The following is a 19,451-nucleotide window of genomic DNA, read 5'->3' on the forward strand; positions in this document are numbered from 1 at the left end:
AGCCTCCGAGTAGCTGGGACTACAGGCGCCCGCCACCATGCCCGGCTAGTTTTTTGTATTTTTAGTAGAGACGAGGTTTCACCATGTTAGCCAGGATGGTCTCGATCTCCTGACCTCGTGATCCGCCCGCCTCGGCCTCCCAAAGTGCTGGGATTACAGGCTTGAGCCACCGCGCCTGGCCTAATTTTGTATTTTTAGTAGAGGCAGGGTTTCTCCATGTTGATTAGGCTGGTTTCAAACTCCCAACCTCAGGTGATCCAACCGTTTCGACCTCCCAAAGCGTTGGGATTACAGGCGTGAGCCATCGCCCTCTGTCATGACTTTAAATGTATTTTTAGACATCTTCCAGAATTAATAGACCTTGAAAAAATTCTGTCATTGTTTTTATTTTTATTTTTGGAGACAGAGTGTCACTCCATCACCCAGGCTGGAATGCGATGGTGCAGTCTTGGCTTACTGCAACCTCTGCGTCCCAGGTTCAAGCAATTCTTGTGCCTCAGCCTCCCAAGAAATAACTGGGACTACAGGTATGCGCCACCAAGCCCGGCTGATTTTTGCCTTTTTAGTAGAGATGGGGTTTCACCATGTTGGTCAGGCTGGTCTCGAACTTTTGAGCTCAAGCGATCTGCCTGCCTCAGCCTCCCAAAGTGCTGGGATTACAGGCTTGAGCCACTGTGCCCAGCCCTGTCATTGTTTTTAAAAGATCTTTTTGTCTAGGCATGGTGGCTTACGCCTGTAATACCAGGGCTTTGGGAGGCCAAGGCAGGAGGATTGTTTGAGGTGAGTTTGAGACTAGTCAGGGCAACATAGTGAGACCCTGTCTCTACAAAAAATTTTTAAAAAATAAAACAAATTTAGCTAGTCATGTGGCACAGCCTGTAGTCCTAGCTACTTGGGAGGCTGAGGTGGGAGGATTGCATGAGCCCAGATATTCAACCTGGGTGACAGAATGAGACTCTGTATCTTAAAAAAAAATTTTTTTTTCAGACATAGAACTTAAGGGCAAGAGCTTTTTTTCTCTCAGTACTTTAAAGATGTTACTCCTCTGTCTTCTAGCTTGCATTGTTCCATCAAGAGTGCTCTTACCTTTCTTACCTTTGTTCTTATTTATATAATTTATATATTTTTTCTCTCATTGCTTTAAAATTTTTTCATTATCGCTGATTTCAAGCAGCTTAGTTATGGTGTGGCTTGGTATGGTTTTCTTCATTTCTTGTACTTGGGGTTCCTTGAACTTCCTGGATCTGTGGGTGTATAGTTATCATCAAATTAGGAAAACCTTGACCTTTATTTTCAATTGTGTTTTCTCTTTCCTCCTTTGTCACCTCTCCTATAGGGACTCAATTACAGGTATTTTAGGTTGTTCAAAGTTGTCCCACAGCTCATTAATGTCCTGTCCTTTTTGTTCTTCATTATTTTTCCCTGCCTTTCCTTTTGGATAGTTTCTATTGTTATGTCTTCAAGTTCACTCATCTTTTCTTCTACGGTGTCCAATAATTTAATTCCATTTAGAGAAGTCGTTTGTTATCTCTATATCTTGTCATATTTTCTTTTTCTTCTATATCTTGTCATATTTTCTTCATGCCTGCTAATGTTTTATTGGATGTGTCCTGGATATTTTTGTGTTCTTATAAATATCATTAAGCTTCATCCTGGGGTGCAGTTAAGTTACTTGGAAATAGTTTCATCTTTAAAAGGATGCTTTGTTAGGAGGTGTCAGAGCAGCCTTTAATCTAGGGCTTATTTTTCCTAATACTGAGGCAGTACCTTTCTGGACTCTGTCTGATAAAGTAGAGTCTTAGAAGATTCTTCAGTCAGCCTGGTGGGTATACAGACTATTCCTGGTCCCATGAGCCTCTCTATGAGTCTTAATTCTTTTCAGTAGTTATTTTCCCAGTCTCACTTAGTTTCCTCACACATAGAGGCTGATCAGTACTCAGGTGAACACTTTGTTTCCTTATACATAGGAGCTGATCAGTACTCAGCTGAATGTTCAAGGAGACTCTGCAAATCTTTTGAAGTCTATCTTTGTGCTGGTTTCTCTTCTCTGGTACTGTGTCCTGGGAACTCGACCTGCCTTGGGTAGAGTATTACCAGACTCTCAGCTCTCATCCTCAACTCAGGGAGACTGCCTGGCTTCTCTCTTACTTGGCCATAGCCTGAACAAAATCTCTTTATGAAGTAAGCTGGGGCAGTTGTAGAGCTGAGGTTTTTTTTGTTTGTTTGTTTGTTTTTTTTTGTTTTTTTTTTTTTTTTTGAGACAGAGTCTCGCTCTGTCGCCCAGGCTGGAGTGCAGTGGCCGGATCTCAGCTCACTGCAAGCTCCGCCTCCCGGGTTCACGCCATTCTCCTGCCTCAGCCTCCCGAGTAGCTGAGACTACAGGCACCCGCCACCTCGCTCGGCTAGCTTTTTTTTTGTATTTTTTAGTAGAGACGGGGTTTCACCCTGTTAGCCAGGATGGTCTCGATCTCCTGACCTTGTGATCAGCCCGTCTCGGCCTCCCAAAGTGCTGGGATTACAGGCTTGAGCCACCGCGCCCGGCCAAGAGCTGAGTTTTTGTCTGCTCTTTATCAGGGATTATTTTCCTATACTGCCTGATGTCCAGTGTTTGAAAATCATTGTTTTAATATTGTTTGCTTGCATCTTTAGTTATTTTGGGTCACTGATACAGTACTTCATCTTGTCCAGAAGAGGCTTACTTTGTCCAGTGATCAGAATATCCTTTATTCTACAGCCACTTTTTCCAGTTAATCATATGTCTTAGATTTTTTTTCATTTTAATGCATTAGTGCCATCTAATTCTTTTTAATTGCTACATAGTAGTATCCTGTTGTATGGTTGTGCTGTAGTTTACTTGTCCTCTGTTGATTAACACTTAGTATTTCTGGCTTTTAGCTATTATTGTCAGTGCTGTAACAAAATCTCTGAACCTGCTTCTTTCTGTATATATGCTAGTGTTTACAGGATACATTCCTAGAAGTAGAATTCTTGGGCTAAAAGGATATATGCATTTTAAGTTTCAATATATAATGCCATATTTGGCCGGGCGCGATGGCTCACACCTGTAATCCCAGCACTTTGGGAGGCCGAGGCGGGCGGATCACGAGGTCAGGAGATCGAGACCATCCTGGCTAACGCGGTGAAACCCCGAAAATACAAAAAAATTAGCCAGGCGTGGTGGTGGGCACCTGTAGTCCCAGCTTCTAGGGAGGCTGAGGCAGGAGAATGGCGTGAACCCGGGAGGCAGCGGAGCTTGCAGTGAGCGGAGATCGTGCCACTGCACTCCAGCCTGGGAGACAGAGTGAGACTCTGCCTCAAAAAAAAAAAAAAATATATATATATATATATATATATATATATGTATGTGTATGAAATGCCATATTTTCTATTACAGAAATTTACAGCAACCCAAATGCCCATCAATAATAGACTAGGTAGAGAAAATGCGGTACATATACACCATGGAATACTATGCAGCCATAAAAAAGAGTGAGTTCATGTCCTTTGCAGGGACATGGATGAAGCTGGAAGCCCTCGTTCTCAGCAGACTAACATAGGAAAAAGACCAAATACCACATGTTCTCACTCATAAGTGGGAGTTGAACAGTGAGAACATGTGGACACAGGAAGGGGAACAACACACACTGGGGCCTGTTGGGAGGTGGGGGATAAGGGGAGGGAGAGGATTAGGACAAATACCTAATGCATGCGGAGCTTAAAACCTAGATGATGGATTGATAAGTACAGCAAACCACCATGGAATATGTATACCTATGTAACAAACTTGCACATTCAGCACGTGTATCCTGGAACTTAAAATTAAAAAAAAAAAAAAAAATTACATGCCACTAAGTATATGAGAATGACTGTTTCTTTCTTTCTTTTTTTTTTCTTGAAACAGAGTCTTGCTCTGTCACCCAGGCTGGAGTACAGTGGTGCGATCTCAGCTCACTGCAAGCTCCGCCTCCCGGCTTCAAGTGATTCTCCTGCCTCAGCCTCCTGGGCAGCTGGGACTACGGGCGTGTGTTACCATGCCCGGCTAATTTTTTGTATTTTTAGTAGAGACAGGGTTTCACTGTGTTAGCCAGGATGGTCTTAATCTCCTGACCTCATGATCCATCCACCTCGGGCTCCCAAAGTGCTGGAATTACAGGCATGAGCCACTGTGCCTGGCCCGAGAATGACTGTTTCTTTACACTCTTACCACATTGTAGTTCTTAATTTTTAAATTTGAAGTCAGGTTTTAGCATCTTTAAGTTTATTGATTGTTTTATAAATGTATTATTTTTCCTGTGAAATTCCTATTTGAATCTTTGATACCTCCACCCCCTGCCCTTTTTCCCCTTGTATCTTTTTAAAAAATTGATTTATAAAAGTGCTTTGGGAGGCCGAGGTGGGTGGATCACTGGAGGTCAGGAGTTCTAGACCAGCCTGGCCAACATGGTGAAACCCATCTTTACTAAAAATACAAAAATTAGCCAGGTGTTGTGGAGCGCGCATATAATCCCAGCTACTCGGGAGGCTGAAGTGAGAGAATTGCTTGAACCCAGGAGGCGGAGGTTGCAGTGAGCTGAGATTGCACTCCAGCTTGGGTGACAGAGTGACACTCCATCTCAGGGGGGGAAAAAAAAAAGCACTTTGTATATTAAGGAAATTATTTTTATTATTATTATTATTATTATTATTTTGAGACCGAGTCTTGCTCTGTCGCCCAGGCTGGAGTACAGTGGCGCATTCACAGCTCACTGCAAGCTCCGCCTCCCGGGTTCACGCCATTCTCTTGCCTCAGCCTCCCGAGGAACTGGGACTACAGGTGCCTGCCACCATGCCCGGCTAATTTTTTGTATTTTTAGTAGAGAGAGGGTTTCACCATGGTAGCCAGGATGGTCTCGATCTCCTGACCTTGTGATCTGCCCGTCTCGGCCTCCCAAAATGCTGAGATTACAGGCCTGAGCCACCATGCCCAGCCGACAGAAATTATATTTTTTATATGCATTGCAACTATCCCTCCTCTCTTTTTCTCTTTTTTATATGCATTGCAACTATCCCTCCTCTCTTTTTCTCTTCTCCTCTGCCTGTGATTTTTCTATTTTTTTATTGCTTTTGTTTGGTAGTATTTTTACCTCTCAGAAGCTGAATTTATTTTTTTGATATACATTATTTTTTAGATACACAAAATATTTATGCATATTGTAGATTAAAAAGTGAAAGTTTACTGTCAGATGCATTACATTCTCCAAGGTAACCACCCTTAACAGCTTGATAGTAATGTGTCCAGACTTTACTTTTTTCCACAAAATATGTATAATCAGATATCTCTAGCTTCAGTAACTTAGGTAAGATGTTTTGCATGATTTCCTTTATTGTTTCAATAATTATGTTTGAGAGCTTTCTGAGTCAGTTCTTGTAGATACATCTCATTCCTTTTTTTTTTTTTTTTTTTTTTTTTTTTGAGACGGAGTCTCGCTCTGTCGCCCAGGCTGGAGTGCAGTGGCCGGATCTCAGCTCACTGCAAGCTCCGCCTCCCGGGTTCACACCATTCTCCGGCCTCAGCCTCCCAAGTAGCTGGGACTACAGGCGCCCGCCACCTCGCCCGGCTAGTTTTTTGTATTTCTTAATAGAGACGGGGTTTCACCCTGTTAGCCAGGATGGTCTCGATCTCCTGACCTCGTGATCCGCCCGTCTCGGCCTCCCAAAGTGCTAGGATTACAGGCTTGAGCCACCGCGCCCGGCCACATCTCATTCCTTTTAACGCCTGATTAATATTACATAGTTGTCTTAGTCTTTTCAGGCTGTTGTAGCAAAATATCCTAGACCGGGCAACTTACGAGCAACAGAAACTTACTCCTCCTCTCTGGAGTCTGGGAAGTCTAAGATCAAGGTGCCAGCCAAGTTGGTGTCTGGCGAGGACTCTCGGCTTCCTAGATGGGTGGGTGAGTGGGGCTGAAAGTTCTAATCCTGTAGTCACTTGGTCTTTCTGGTGACTGGCTCCATCCTGAGACTATCCAGAGGCTCCACCCTAAGTCACCTCATTAGCATCAGCTGAGGTAGGGTCAATAAGCTAGTTATGAATAACAAAATACATTACTTTTACTCAGGAAATTCCATTTTTAGGAGGTCTGCCAGGAACCAATGACAAACACCAAATATATTTATTATACCATGCTCTATATATTACGGATGTATTCTTTAAATATTGTCAATATTGTCTTCTAGTTTGTTTTTTACTTTTGTTTATACTTTTCATTAAACAGAAGTTGTAAATATGTCAGTGTTTTTCTTTTTGGTGTATTGGTTTAGTGTCCTAATAAGTCTGTGTTTAAATATATGTTCTGTAAGGAAAGTGAGGAGTTTCAAGCAGCCAGTGTTTTTTTGTTTTTGGTGTTCTTATTTTCATAAATCACATTTAATGGATAATCTAACTTAGGGTTAATTTTAATTTACATAGTCACTCTATAATTCTCATTTGGAGAGAAGTATGTGAGAATAGATACGTTCATGAATGAGTTCATAATCATAAAGTAGGAAGTTACTTTCAGTGTTCTGAGTTTATAATCTATAGTTGTATGTACTGCATATGTGTGAATATGTACATACTTTCCATTCTCTAATAAGAGATCTGTACACTTCATCTTTCTTCCCTTCTTTTCCAGTTATCAATTGACTGACATTTATGGCATAAAAGAAAATAAAGGCTGAGCGTGGTCACGCATGCCTGTAATCCCAGCACTTTGAGAGGCTGAGGCGGGTGGATCCCTTGAACTTAGGAGTTTGAGACCAGCCTGGGCAACATAATGAAACCCCATCTCTACTGAAAATAGAAAAATTAGCTGGGCTTGATGACGCATGCCTGTAGTCCCAGCTACTTAGGAGGGTGAGGCAGGAGGATTGTGCGAGCCCAGGATTTTGAGGCTACAGTAAGCTATGATTGTGTCACCACACTCCAGCCTGGGCAACAGAGTGAGACCCTGTCTCAATTCAAAATAAATAAATAAATAAATACAGTCTGGGTGTGGTGGCTCATGCGTGTAATCCCAGCACTTTGGGAGGCCGAGGCGGGTGGATCAGCCGAGGTCAGGAGTTTGACACCAGCCTGGCCAACATGGCGAAACCCCATCTCTACTAAAAATACGAAAAATTAGCCAAGTGTGGTGGTGGACAGTTGTAATCCCAGCTACCTGGGAGGCTAAGGCAGGAGAATTACTTGAACCCGGGAGGTGGAGGTTGTGGTGAGGCAATATCAGACCATTGCACTTCAGCCTGGGCGACAGAGTAAGACTCTGTTTAAAAAAAAAAAAATTTCAGGACCCTCTAAATTTATTATAGCAAGGGGAAAGTTAAGCCTTGGAGACTGAATTACATAACCTGTGTATATCTTTCCTAAAAAAGACGACTTCTACTAATCAGATAGTTGTAACTGTGCATTAAGCCTTATGTGGAAAGATGTTGAAATTACCTAAACTTTCTCTATAAAAGCAATCTCAAACTTCTACACTTTGGAACGCTGACTTCTGTTCTTTGGAATCTCTGCTTCCTGGGAGGCTGTCCTCAAACTTTGCAATTGAATAAACTCTCTTTAAAACTAGATTCTGACCTTTTTGATTATTTTAGGTTGACAGTGGCAATCTACCATGTGCTAAGGATTATGCCAAAAGGAGGAATGCTTCTTAATTAAAGGTTTATGGTCTGTCTTTGGAGATATAAATGGTATATAAGTATGATGTAAATAGTATAGAGGATTATGAGTTGCCAAAAAAAAAAAAATACTCATGGGGGAGGTGAGACTTTAAACGGATGTCTTAGGAGTGGCCAGACTTATATATTTTATTTTTTGACTTTAAGTTTCATGAAAGTAGACCTAATTTATCAAATGGCTATTTAATCTCATATTAATTGCTTAAAACAAGTGTAAGAGCAAAAAGTATTTATGCTGTTCTCTAGTCTGTTTTATTAAAGGGCTTTATTTAAAACACAGTTTTTGATTTGGTGTTGAAAATGGTCACATGTGCTTGTTGATTGAAGAAGTTCCTGTCAGTTGAAACACTCAAGATTCAATAGCTATAAAACTGAAAAAATAACGAATGTCCTGTTTATCATGCTATAACCTCAAGTTATGTTAATTACTTGTGATTTATTTTATGGTAGAACATGGGCCTGGAATTGATATATTCACTCCTGGTAAACCTGGAGAATATGACTTGGAAGGTGGTATATGGGAAGATGAAGATGCTCGGAATTTTTATGAGAACCTCATTGATTTGAAGGCTTTTGTCCCAGCCATCTTGTTTAAAGACAATGAAAAAAGTTGTCAGAATAAAGAGTCCAACAAAGATGATACCAAAGGTAAATTCTAGAGAAAAAATATTTACATTAAGTGCTACAAGAATTAGCTTCAAAATAGTATTTGTTAAAAAAAAAAAAAAGCTACTAGTTTTGTAATATGAACATTGAGTCATTAGAGTAAATGAGTGACAGAATTGTATGGAATGATGGAGCATTAAAGGATGATAATTGACATACTTTTAACAATGCTGATACATTTAAGTTAATGTTAATTTGAAAGTGTTTGTTTATAATGTCTTGTAGTGAATTCATGTGAGGTCTTGGTAAGATACGCATTTCTCCCAGGTAGATTGTTAGGGCAGGTGTTAGCTCTAGATGCTTGTTACCTGTACTGCCTTTTCTAGGCTAGATAGAACCAACTCTTTGTGAAGAAGAGTGACTTTAGAGAAGTCAGAGCTTTTAGGTCATTAATAGAGTGGGAGTTTCTGAATGCCAGTTACGTTATGTTTCTCGGGTTTGTCTTATATTTGCTGCTGCTATTCTAATCTAACTCCCATCCTCTCTCACTTGGGTTACTGTAACACCTCCTATCTGGTTGCCCTGTATTTGCTTTGTTTCCTTCTGTGCATTCTTTTTTTTTTTTTTTGAGGCAGAGTTTTTGCTCTTGTTGCCCAGGCTGGAGTGCAGTCGTATGATCTCGGCTCACTGCAGCCTACACCTCCCAGGTTCAAGTGATTCTCCTGCTTTAGCCTCCCAAGTAACTGGGATTACAGAAGTGTGCTACCACGCCTGGCTAATTTTGTATTTTTAGTAGAGACGGGGTTTCACCATGTTGGTCAGGCTGGTCTTGAACGCCTGACTTCAAGTGATCCACCTGCCTCGGCTTCCCAAAGTGCTAAGATTACAGGCGTGAGCCACCACACTCAGCCTGTGCATTCCTAAACATTAATTTTACTCTCCTGCCTACCTGATGTCCTTGAATAACTTTACATGTACTTGGAATATAATTTAAAATTGTTAACATTGTCTCTTTAAGACCCGCATAGTTTCAGGTTTGCCATTACAACTCTATTATCCTTAATTTGCCATCCTTCTCAGTCTCTGAAATGGGCCCATCTTCTTGCCTTCTTGCCTTCCTGCATTGTTCTGTTTTCTGCTTGGAACCCTCTCCCACCATACCCTATTTGACTACCTTATGCATGTTAGTTTAATTTCCTCAGATAAATTGTATGTTTTTTGAGAGCAAGGGTCACATTTTAAACTTTTTTCAGAATGTCTGACAGCTTAGCATCATTTTGAACATGTAGCTGATTAGTAGATGTTTTAGTAGCCAGACATCAGGGGACATTGGGGAGTGAATGCATGCTGCATGTGGGCAGGAGTTTTTCTCTGCTGTACTCACAGGTATATTCCTGGTGCCTAGAACAATACCTAGCACATAGTAGATATTCAGTAAAAGTAGAATGAAAAGATGAATGAATGAGAAAGTAGTAGTCTGTTTTCATCTAGAGGTAGCAAAACTGATTCATACTAGAGTTTTCATCCTCCCAAATAAGATATGACATCAAGTATCAGTAAGACATTTCTGTGTTCAATGCAGAAATTAGAAGATTAGAGGCTTTTAAGAGATGAAGCTGAGAAATACCATACTTTCAGTTTAGGTATATATTCTTTTTTTTTTTTTTTGAGACGGAGTCTCGCTCTGTCGCCCAGGCTGGAGTGCAGTGGCGCAATCTCAGCTCACTGCAAGCTCCACCTCCCGGGTTCACGCCATTCTCCCGCCTCAGCCTCTGAGTAGCTGGGACTACAGGCGCTCGCCACCACGCTCGGCTAGTTTTTTGTATTTTTAGTAGAGACGGGGTTTCACCATGTTAGCCAGGATGGTCTCGATCTCCTGACCTTGTGATCCACCCGCCTCGGCCTCCCAAAGTGCTGGGATTACAGGCTTGAGCCACCGCGCCCGGCCTAGGTATATATTCTTGAACTCAGGTTTTATTGGCTTTTGTTTCTTATTTACGAAAATTTTCAAACACAAAAGAAGGCTGTTATAGTGAACTTGCATTTACCTATCACTCAACTTCAGTTATTAACATTTTGTCCCTCTTATTCAACTAAGGTTTGGTTTCTCTTTCTTTTTTATTCTTCCTGTTTTGCCTTTTACCAATTACTGGTCATTTTCTTTTGTTGTGTTTCATTTTTTGGTTTTCTCTAACCCTTCACATTGAAATGATAAGGATATTTTCCTAATTGGTCTTTCTATATCTACCCTTTCCTGACTTTCTAATTGATTTTATATATTGCTGCTAAGTTAATTTTCACATCAGTTCCCTTTTAAATGTTATCCCTTGCATAAAGGAGAAACTCTCAACTCCTCATCTGGGAGTTTGAGACCCTTCTTAATGTGAGTCCACTTTAATCAGCCTTTCTCCCCCGCCACCTTTAGCATAGATAGATTTTCATGCCATGTAAGTCCTCATCCACACATATATCTTTCCATCCAGTCATCCGTCCATCTCTTCAGTTAACAAATGGTATACATAATCAGAGAAGATATAGCCTTCGTTCTCGATGAGCATAATGTATATATATTTTTGAGACGGAGTTTCGCTCTTTTTGCTCTGGCTGGAGTGCAATGGCATTATCTCGGCTCACTGCAATCTCCAACTCCTGGGTTCAGGCGATTCTCCTGCCTCAGCTTCCTGAGTAGCTGGGATTACAGGCATGCACCACCATGCCCAGTTAATTTTTGTATTTTTAGTAGAGGTGGGGTTTCACCATATTGGTCAGGCTGGTCTCAAACTCCTGACCTCAGGTGATCTCCCTCCTGGGCCTCCCAAAGTGCTGGGATTACAGGGGTGAGCCACCATGCCCAGCCGAGCATAATGTATTTTATAAAATCTAAATATATTAACTTCAGTTGCCGGTTATACATGCAGGTTTTAAAAGAAGTGATGCAGATTTTGTGAATCTTTATCTACTTTTGTGTAGCAGGATTTTAATATGACTTTGAATTTAGGTATACTTGTTTGCTTTTCAACAGAGCCAAAAGAATCTAAGGATAATAAGGAGGTATCAAGTCCCGATGATTTGGAACTTGAGTTGGAGAATCTAGAAATTAATGATGACACCTTAGAGTTAGAGGGTGGAGATGAAGCTGAAGATCTTACAAAGAAACTTCTTGATGAACAAGGTAAAGAACTATTTTACCAACTTTCATTTTTAATTGGTTTTTACATACAGAGCTCTTGCCTAAGAATACAGATCTTTTCTCCTTAATTCTGTATTTTTTAATCCCTTGTTTTTCTGTTGTTTTCAGTCCATCACTGTTTTTGGAATTCGATTTATAACAGGACATTACATACCCAGTATTATATGTCTACAAGCTTTAATGATCTTCTAAATTTTAAATAACTTAGTTCTAAATATCTTTTTTTTTTTTTTTTTTTTGAACGAAGTCTCACTCTTGTCCTCCAGGCAGGAGTGCGATGGTACAATCTTGGCTCACTGCAACTTCTGCCTGCTGGGTTCAAGCAATTCTCCTGCCTCAGCCTCCCAAGTAGCTGGGATTACAGCTGCCTGCCACCTTGTGCAGCCAATTTTTGTATTTTTTAGTAGAGATGGGGTTTCACCATGTTGGCCAGGCTTGTCTCAAACTCCTGACCTCAGGTGATCCACCTGGCTCCCAGACTGCTGGGATTACAGGCATGAGCCACTGCACCCGGCCCTAAGTATCTCAAAATAAATTTTTCTTGCTACCCTAAGTATCTCAAAATAAATACTTACCCTAAGTATCTCAAAATACTTGCCCTAAGTATCTCAAAATAAATAAGTATCTCAAAATAAATTTTTCTTGCTACCCCTTCTGTGATGGAATAATGATACTTTTCTGATAACTTGATAGCATTCTCCTGATTGATTTAATTATATGACATAATCTTTACAAACAACATTAATGTATTTGAAAGTTATTCTGAAATGATTACTGGGTAGGAATATGACTAGCTTATCAGTTCATCTATTCATTTTATCTGTCTTTATAATTGAATTGTGTTTTGTATTCAGTAATACAAATATTACGTTTATTCCCTAAATAATTCCTATCAAGCTTTGAGTTGATTAGCTAGGATTCTTTTATTTTTTTGGGACAGGGTTTCACTCTTGCCCAGGCTGGAGTGCCATGGCATGATCATAATTGACTGCAGCCTCAAACTCTTAAGCTCAAGTCATCCTCCTGCATCAGCCTCCCAAGTAGCTGGGACTGTAGATGTGCACCACCACACCCAGCTTATTTTATTTTTATTTTTATTTTATTTTATATTTTTTAGAGATAGGGTCTTGCTGTGTTGCCCAGGCTGGTCTTGGACTCCTGGCCTCAAGTGATCCTCCTGCCTCAACCTCGTAAAGCCCTGGCATTATAGGCATGAGCCATCACACCTGGCCAAGATTCTTTATTAGAAGGATACCTTCTGTCAATACTGCTTTTCTCTCTGTTGGCTTTACCCTATCTTACTGCAGATTCTTTCTCTATGTAAACCAGCCACCCTCCTTAGAATCACATGAAATAGGGAGGCTTAGTGCTTCAAAGGCAAGAATTGGGAGTGCTGTTAATTGAAGAACATAGGGGAAGGGATGCCGGGCAGATACAAATAACATTTACCATAACACTGCATGCTTTTTCTGACCAAGTTTTTGTGCCTAATGCAAAAAGTTTGACTTTTTATAGTTGATACCTGAAAGACTCTAGTGACTTGATGTTATGATTCTAGAGTTACCTAAACTTTCCAGGATAATATTCTTTTTTTTTTTTTTTTTTTGAGACGGAGTCTCGCCCTGTCGCCCAGGCTGGAGTGCAGTGGCGTGATCTCGGCTCACTGCAAGCTCCGCCTCCCGGGTTCAAGCCATTCTCCTGCCTCAGCCTCCAGTATAGGTGGGACTACAGGCGCCCGCCACCGCGCCCGGCTAATTTTTGTATTTTTTTAGTAGAGACGGGGTTTCACCGTGTTAGCTAGGATGGTCTCGATCTCCTGACCTCGTGATCCGCCCCTATCGGCCTCCCAAAGTGCTGGGATTACAGGCGTGAGCCACCGCGCCCGGCCTCCAGGATAATATTCTAAAAAATGACTAATGTTTTCCTGGGCACAAAAATTGGTCTAGATTATCTATTTTCCAAATAATCAATCATTGGATGTTTTTATTCTGTGTTCTCTGTGTACTTTTTTAACCTATTTAAAAACTGATTTTACATTAGAACAAGAAGATGAGGAAGCCAGCACTGGATCTCATCTCAAGCTCATAGTAGATGCTTTCCTACAGCAGTTGCCCAACTGTGTCAACCGAGATCTGATAGACAAGGTATTGGTATCTCTGTGTAACTTTATTCAAGCACATGGAGCTTGTAGGAGTCCTCTGATAAGGAATGTCTATGGTTTTTAGACTATTTGAGCTATAAAGTCCACCATTTCTTCAAATGAAGTCTTAGATGGGAATTCAGCATAAGCAGACAAAATTGGATATAATTCGTAGATGCTCTGTTTGGGTATAGAATTGGCTATAGCATCTTGTCCTGTTCATATATGGATCCCAGAGTTTGGAAAATATTGTTTTATATCAAAGGTGCTAAAAGTATGGTTTCTGGATTTTTAGTGGCTTTGAGGCACTTCCTGGGGTTCTGTGAGGTCAAAAATTCTTTTGATGATAATATTAAGTTGTTTTTTTTTTTTTTTGAGATGGAGTCTCACTCTGTCGCCTAGGTTGGAGTGCAGTGGTGTGATCTCGGCTCACTGCAACCTCAGCCTCCCAGGTTCAAGCAATTCTCCTGCCTCAGCTTCCTGAGTAGCTGGGATTATAGACATGCGCCACCATGCCCGGCTAATATTTTTATATTTTTAGTAGAGACGGGGTTTCATTATATTGGCTGGGCTGGTCTCGAATTCCTGACCTTGTGGTCTGCCTGCCTTTGCCTCCCAAGTGCTCAGATTACAGGCATGAGCCACCGCACCAGGCAGATTTTTTTTTTCTTTCTTTTTTACTGTTTTGACATTTGCAAAAGTGATGGTGGGTAGATCTACTAGCATTTTATCATGATTCAAGGTAGTGGTACCAAATTATACTAGTACCATTATACTTTCACCATGCATTTGCTGTTAAAAAAACAGTGCCACTTTCACTTAAGAGTCTCCTTGTTGAGTCCATAAAAATGAGTTTTTTTTGTTTTTGTTTTCGTTTTTTTTTTTTTTGAGATGGAGTCTTGCTCTGGTGCCCAGGCTGAAGTGCAGTGGCACGATCTTGGCTCACTGCAACCTCTGTCTCCCAGGTTCAAGCAATTCTCCTGCCTCAGCCTCCTGAGTAGCTGGGATTACAACTGTCCACCACCACACTTGGCTAATTTTTGTTTTTGTTTTTGTTTTTTGAGACGGAGTCTTGCTCTGTCGCCTGGGCTAGAGTGTAGTGGCGTGATCTCAGCTCACTGCAAGCTCTCCCTTCTGGGTTCACGCCATTCTCCTGCCTCAGTCTCCCGAGTAGCTGGGACTACAGGTGCCCGCCACCATGCCCGGCTAATTTTTTGTATTTTTAGTAGATACAGGGTTTCGCTATGTTGGCCAGACTGGTCTCGAGCCCCTGACCTCAGGTGATCTGCCTGCCTCGGCCTTCCAGAGTGCAAGAATTACAGGCGTGAGCCACTGTGCCCAGCCAAGGAGCTGTTTATTATGTTTCAGCCTTAACTACATATGCCTATAGTCTCAGCTACTTGGCCGGGAGCTGAGGCAGGAGGATCACTTGAGCCTGGGAGAGCAAGGCTGCAGTGAGCCATGATTGCGCCACTGCACCCCAGCCTGGGTGACAGAGTGAGACCTTGTCTCAGAAAAGAGTCTGTCCAGGTGGTAATGGTCATCTAGATAAATTCCCTGTTTTATAAAATTTTAGACAGGGGATTGAAGACAGTTGAGTTTCTGTTGGAAGAATTCTCCTCTGTCAGCTAAGGTATCTTGGAGAGAGAGAGTGCCATTTCCTCCACTTGGGAAGAGAAACAACGGATTGTCAGAGACCTTGACTGAGGCCACTTACCAGGCTTTCCAGTTTTCTTAGTTCAAATGAAGTACTCAGCATCCAAAGAGCCATATTTTGGGGTATTGTTTTCTAAACCCTAACATTACCAAATCTGACTGTCAACACTAAACTTTTTTAGTGAATGTGAGGGCACACTTATCCTTACATCTTCTTGGGTATAATTTGTGCCTGTCCCTTTCTCTTTTCTCATTCACCTGTACTGCTTTTTGGTTATCCTTATGAGAGTTAGTAGTTTTCTTGGCTCTTGGTAACTATTCTTGCTACTTTTGAGCTCTATCAGAAAACTTTCCTGATACTAACAATACTAGTTTCTTAAAACCATTTTGAAATGTTTAAGAACAAATAAAAATATCGTAGTAGGCAGGATTTCTGCTTTCCGTAACTAAATAGAGGTTTTTAAAGAAAAAGTTTGCTTTTTCCCAACAGGCAGCAATGGATTTTTGCATGAACATGAACACAAAGGCAAACAGGAAGAAGTTGGTACGGGCACTCTTCATAGTTCCCAGACAAAGGTAAGTGTTATAAAAGAGAAATTTATTAGTGTTTTTACTCTGTAGTGCTGGTTGTAGGATCAAAATTCTTATCTTTTTAAAAATATTGCTTTTGATTTTACTCACTCTGTAGGTCATTAGCATTATTAGCGTATTTTTTTAGAACTTGTTTCCCATTGATTTTTGTTCACTGCTTGTTAGCTCTGATGGGAATATTTCTTCTGATACCTAATTATTTTAAGAGAAAATGTTTAAGAGTAGCTTAAGAAGAATAAGAATTGCTAGAAGCACTTGTTTTGCATTTTTGCCTCTGAAGAAAAAGTAATAAATGGAACATATTTTTTTTTTTGAGAGTTTTTAGTTTGTGCAAAGATCAGGCTAATGTAATATATCTAGTTCTTAGATTTATGTTTAAATGAAAAATTTCAAGTTATTTAGGTAATTATAATAGTTTAGAGGTATGATAGCCTGCCTAGAGACTCATTGGATAGAATTGGAAATCACACTAATGATTATGTTGCTAGTAATTCAAGACACATATTCAGTTGCATAATGCTTTTAGATAATTCTGATGCATTATATTACACTAAATTAAAATTTCTACTTCACCTGAACATTTCAGGACCACTCATAGACTGTTGACCTTAGAATCCTGGAGGAGATGGCCGGGCGCGGTGGCTCAAGCCTGTAATCCCAGCACTTTGGGAGGCCGAGACAGGCGGATCACGAGGTCAGGAGATCGAGACCATCCTGGCTAACACAGTGAAACCCCGTCTCTACTAAAAATACAAAAAATTAGCCGGGCGTGGTGGCGGCGCCTGTAGTCCCAGCTACTCGGGAGGCTGAGGCAGGAGAATGGCGCGGACCCGGGAGGCGGAGCTTGCAGTGAGCCGAGATCGCGCCACTGCACTCCAGCCTGGGCGACAGAGTGAAGACTCCGCCTCAAAAAAAAAAAAAAAAAAAAAGAATCCTGGAGGAGATCTATTTCCGTTTATTCAACAATAAATAATTAAATAATTTTGTTAACTATTAAAATGATTACATATGATGTAGCTAAGACAGATACTCTCCCCAAAAGATAAGGATTCTGAGGGATTTCATTGAAGGTTTCTTCAGCAGAATTTTAATGAGGTTCATTCATTGATGGAGGCCCATAATCTCTTGATAATGGTAAGATTTCTCAGTGAAACCAAATCACTACTTGCCTTTTTTCTTTCATATCAGTTTTTAATCTCCCGTTAGCATTATTAATTCATTTTAGTGGGGCAAGAGAGAGAGAATGTGTTAATGTAGTGAGTAGATAATTAAGAATTATGTAATTGAAGAAGTCATATAGATGAATATTTTTATTTATTTTATTTATTTTTTTTTTTTTTTTTTGAGACGGAGTCTGGCGCTGTCGCCCAGGCTGGAGTGCAGTGGCGCGATCTCGGCTCACTGCAAGCTCCGCCTCCCGGGTTCACGCCATTCTCCTGCCTCAGCCTCCCGAGTAGCTGGGACTACAGGCGCCCGCCACCTCGCCCGGCTAGTTTTTCGTATTTTTTAGTAGAGACGGGGTTTCACCATGTTAGCCAGGATGGTCTCGATCTCCTGACCTCGTGATCCGCCCGTCTCGGCCTCCCAAAGTGCTGGGATTACAGGCTTGAGCCACCGCGCCCGGCCCCCGTGGATGAATATTTTTATAATGTAAAATTACATACTTCAGGCCAGGCACAGTGGCTCAGGCCTGTAATCCCAGCACTTTGGGAGGCTGAGGCTGGTGGATCACCTGAGGTCAGGAGTTCGAGACCTGCCTGACCAACATGGTGAAACCCCATCTCTACTAAAATACAAAATTAGCAGGGTGTGGTGGTGCATGCCCGTACTCAGCTTCTCATGAGGCCGTGGCAGGAGAACCAGTTGAACCCAGGAGGCAGAGGTTGCAATGAGCCAAGATAATGCTATTGCACTCCAGCCTCGGTGACAGAGCGAGATTCCATCTCAAAAAAAAGGTGGAATGAAGTGACAGTTTATCATAAGTATTTTAAAAAGATGCAAGTATTCTAGAGCCATGAGAAATAGATCTCATAGTCTTATATCCTTGTGGTATATAAATACAATTAAGTATATTATAATCAGCCTGATAATCAGGAAAGATTGTTATATTATTCTAAAATTTAATCATTCATTAAATAATTCATTAAGCATCTGCTGTGTACTGTGATCCATGCTGGAGATACAGTACAGGGGTGAACAAGATCATCTTAGTTCTTGTATTCATACAGCTTACAGTTTGGAGAGGCAGACACAGGAGTAATTCTAAGTGCCATTGTCAAGAAGAAGCGCAGCATGCTTTGAAGCATAGAGCCAAGTGGAACTGACTGAGTCTGAGGAGTCAGAGAAGACTGCCTGGAACAAGGGTCATTTAATCTGAGGCCTGAGAAGAATGGACTAGATAAGGGATGGGTGGGGATTGGGAATGTAGGGAGAGCATTGCTGACAGAGGCAACACAGTATGTGCAGAGAGACAGAGACAGGAAAGGTCATGGCATCAAACTCCTGGAAATTCTTGGTAAAACCTCTTTTTTTGTTGTTTTTTTCTGATACAGAGTCTCGCTTGTCGCCCAGGCTGGAGTGCAGAGGTGCAATCTCAGCTCACTGCAACCTCCGACTCCAGGGTTCAAGCGATTCTGCTCCCTCAGCCTCCCAATTAGCTGGGACTATGGGCTCCTGCCACCATGCCCGGCTAATTTTTATATTTTTAGTAGAGATGGGGTTTCACTCTGTTGGCCAGGCTGATCTTAAACTCCTGACTTTGTGATCCGCCCGCCTTGGCCTCCGAAAGTGCTGGGATTACATGTGTGAGCCACCACGCCCAGCCAAACCTCTTTCTTAAATGTTTTGATGTTGTCCTCTAGACTGTAAACTGCAGGAAGGAGGCCATGTTTACTGCTTTATACCCATCGCATAGTGCAATACCTGTCATGTAAAAGGTGATCAAATTAGGCAACATGATATATAATGCTCTTTCTTAGCTAGCTGGTTTTCAACTTCTTCAGTCTTAATTCTAGCTATTCTTCCTCCTGCAGAATCTTGATCTGTAATGGCTTCTCGAATACCGTTTGCTCTCTCTACTCCCATGCCTTTCCCGCTGCTCTCTGCTTTTATCTGGGATGTCCTTTATTTTTCCACTGGAAATCTTTGACTCATCTTTCAGTCTTTAATAAGAGCTATCCTCTATGAACAGCCTTCCTTTTTTCCCTTGTGTAGATAGAGATGTTCTTTACAGCACTTCATGTTGGTTTGCTTCCTGTCTCTCCTTCGGGCTTGAAACTATCACTCTTTAGGACAGAAGACTCCATCTTTTCATTTTCTGCATCTCCAACACCAAGTATAGTGTTTGGCATATAGTCCAACCTTAAAATATTTGAGGAATTAATCTTGATCATATGCAGTTTTAAATAATAAGTGATACAGCCCTATAGCTCAAAATCCAGAAGTAGAGAACGTTATAGATGAAAAGTATCCTTCTTATCCTTGCCTTCCCATCTGCCCAATTTCCACTCCTTTCAGTAGGAAATCAGTATCTTGATGCTTATATATTCTCCCAAAGATTCTTCTGCGTATACA

The 19,451-nt window shown here is 41.2% G+C and overlaps 1 protein-coding gene across 3 annotated transcripts in view; it reads left to right on the forward strand.

Moving 5' to 3' along the window:
• Nucleotides 1-19,451, forward strand: part of UPF2 (UPF2 regulator of nonsense mediated mRNA decay) — a 129,833-nt gene that overhangs the window by 32,590 nt on the left and 77,792 nt on the right. For all 3 annotated transcript variants that reach the window (XM_021943037.1, XM_021943036.2, XM_009213971.2), the window contains exons 5-8: nt 8,146-8,343; nt 11,324-11,473; nt 13,532-13,635; nt 15,778-15,863. In XM_021943037.1, the coding sequence (XP_021798729.1) occupies nt 8,146-8,343; nt 11,324-11,473; nt 13,532-13,635; nt 15,778-15,863 (538 nt within the window). The remainder of the gene's footprint in view (nt 1-8,145; nt 8,344-11,323; nt 11,474-13,531; nt 13,636-15,777; nt 15,864-19,451) is intronic.

The sequence above is a fragment of the Papio anubis genome, chromosome 11, assembly GCF_008728515.1.
Source record: "Papio anubis isolate 15944 chromosome 11, Panubis1.0, whole genome shotgun sequence".
In the NCBI taxonomy this organism is placed as follows: Eukaryota; Metazoa; Chordata; class Mammalia; order Primates; family Cercopithecidae; genus Papio; species Papio anubis.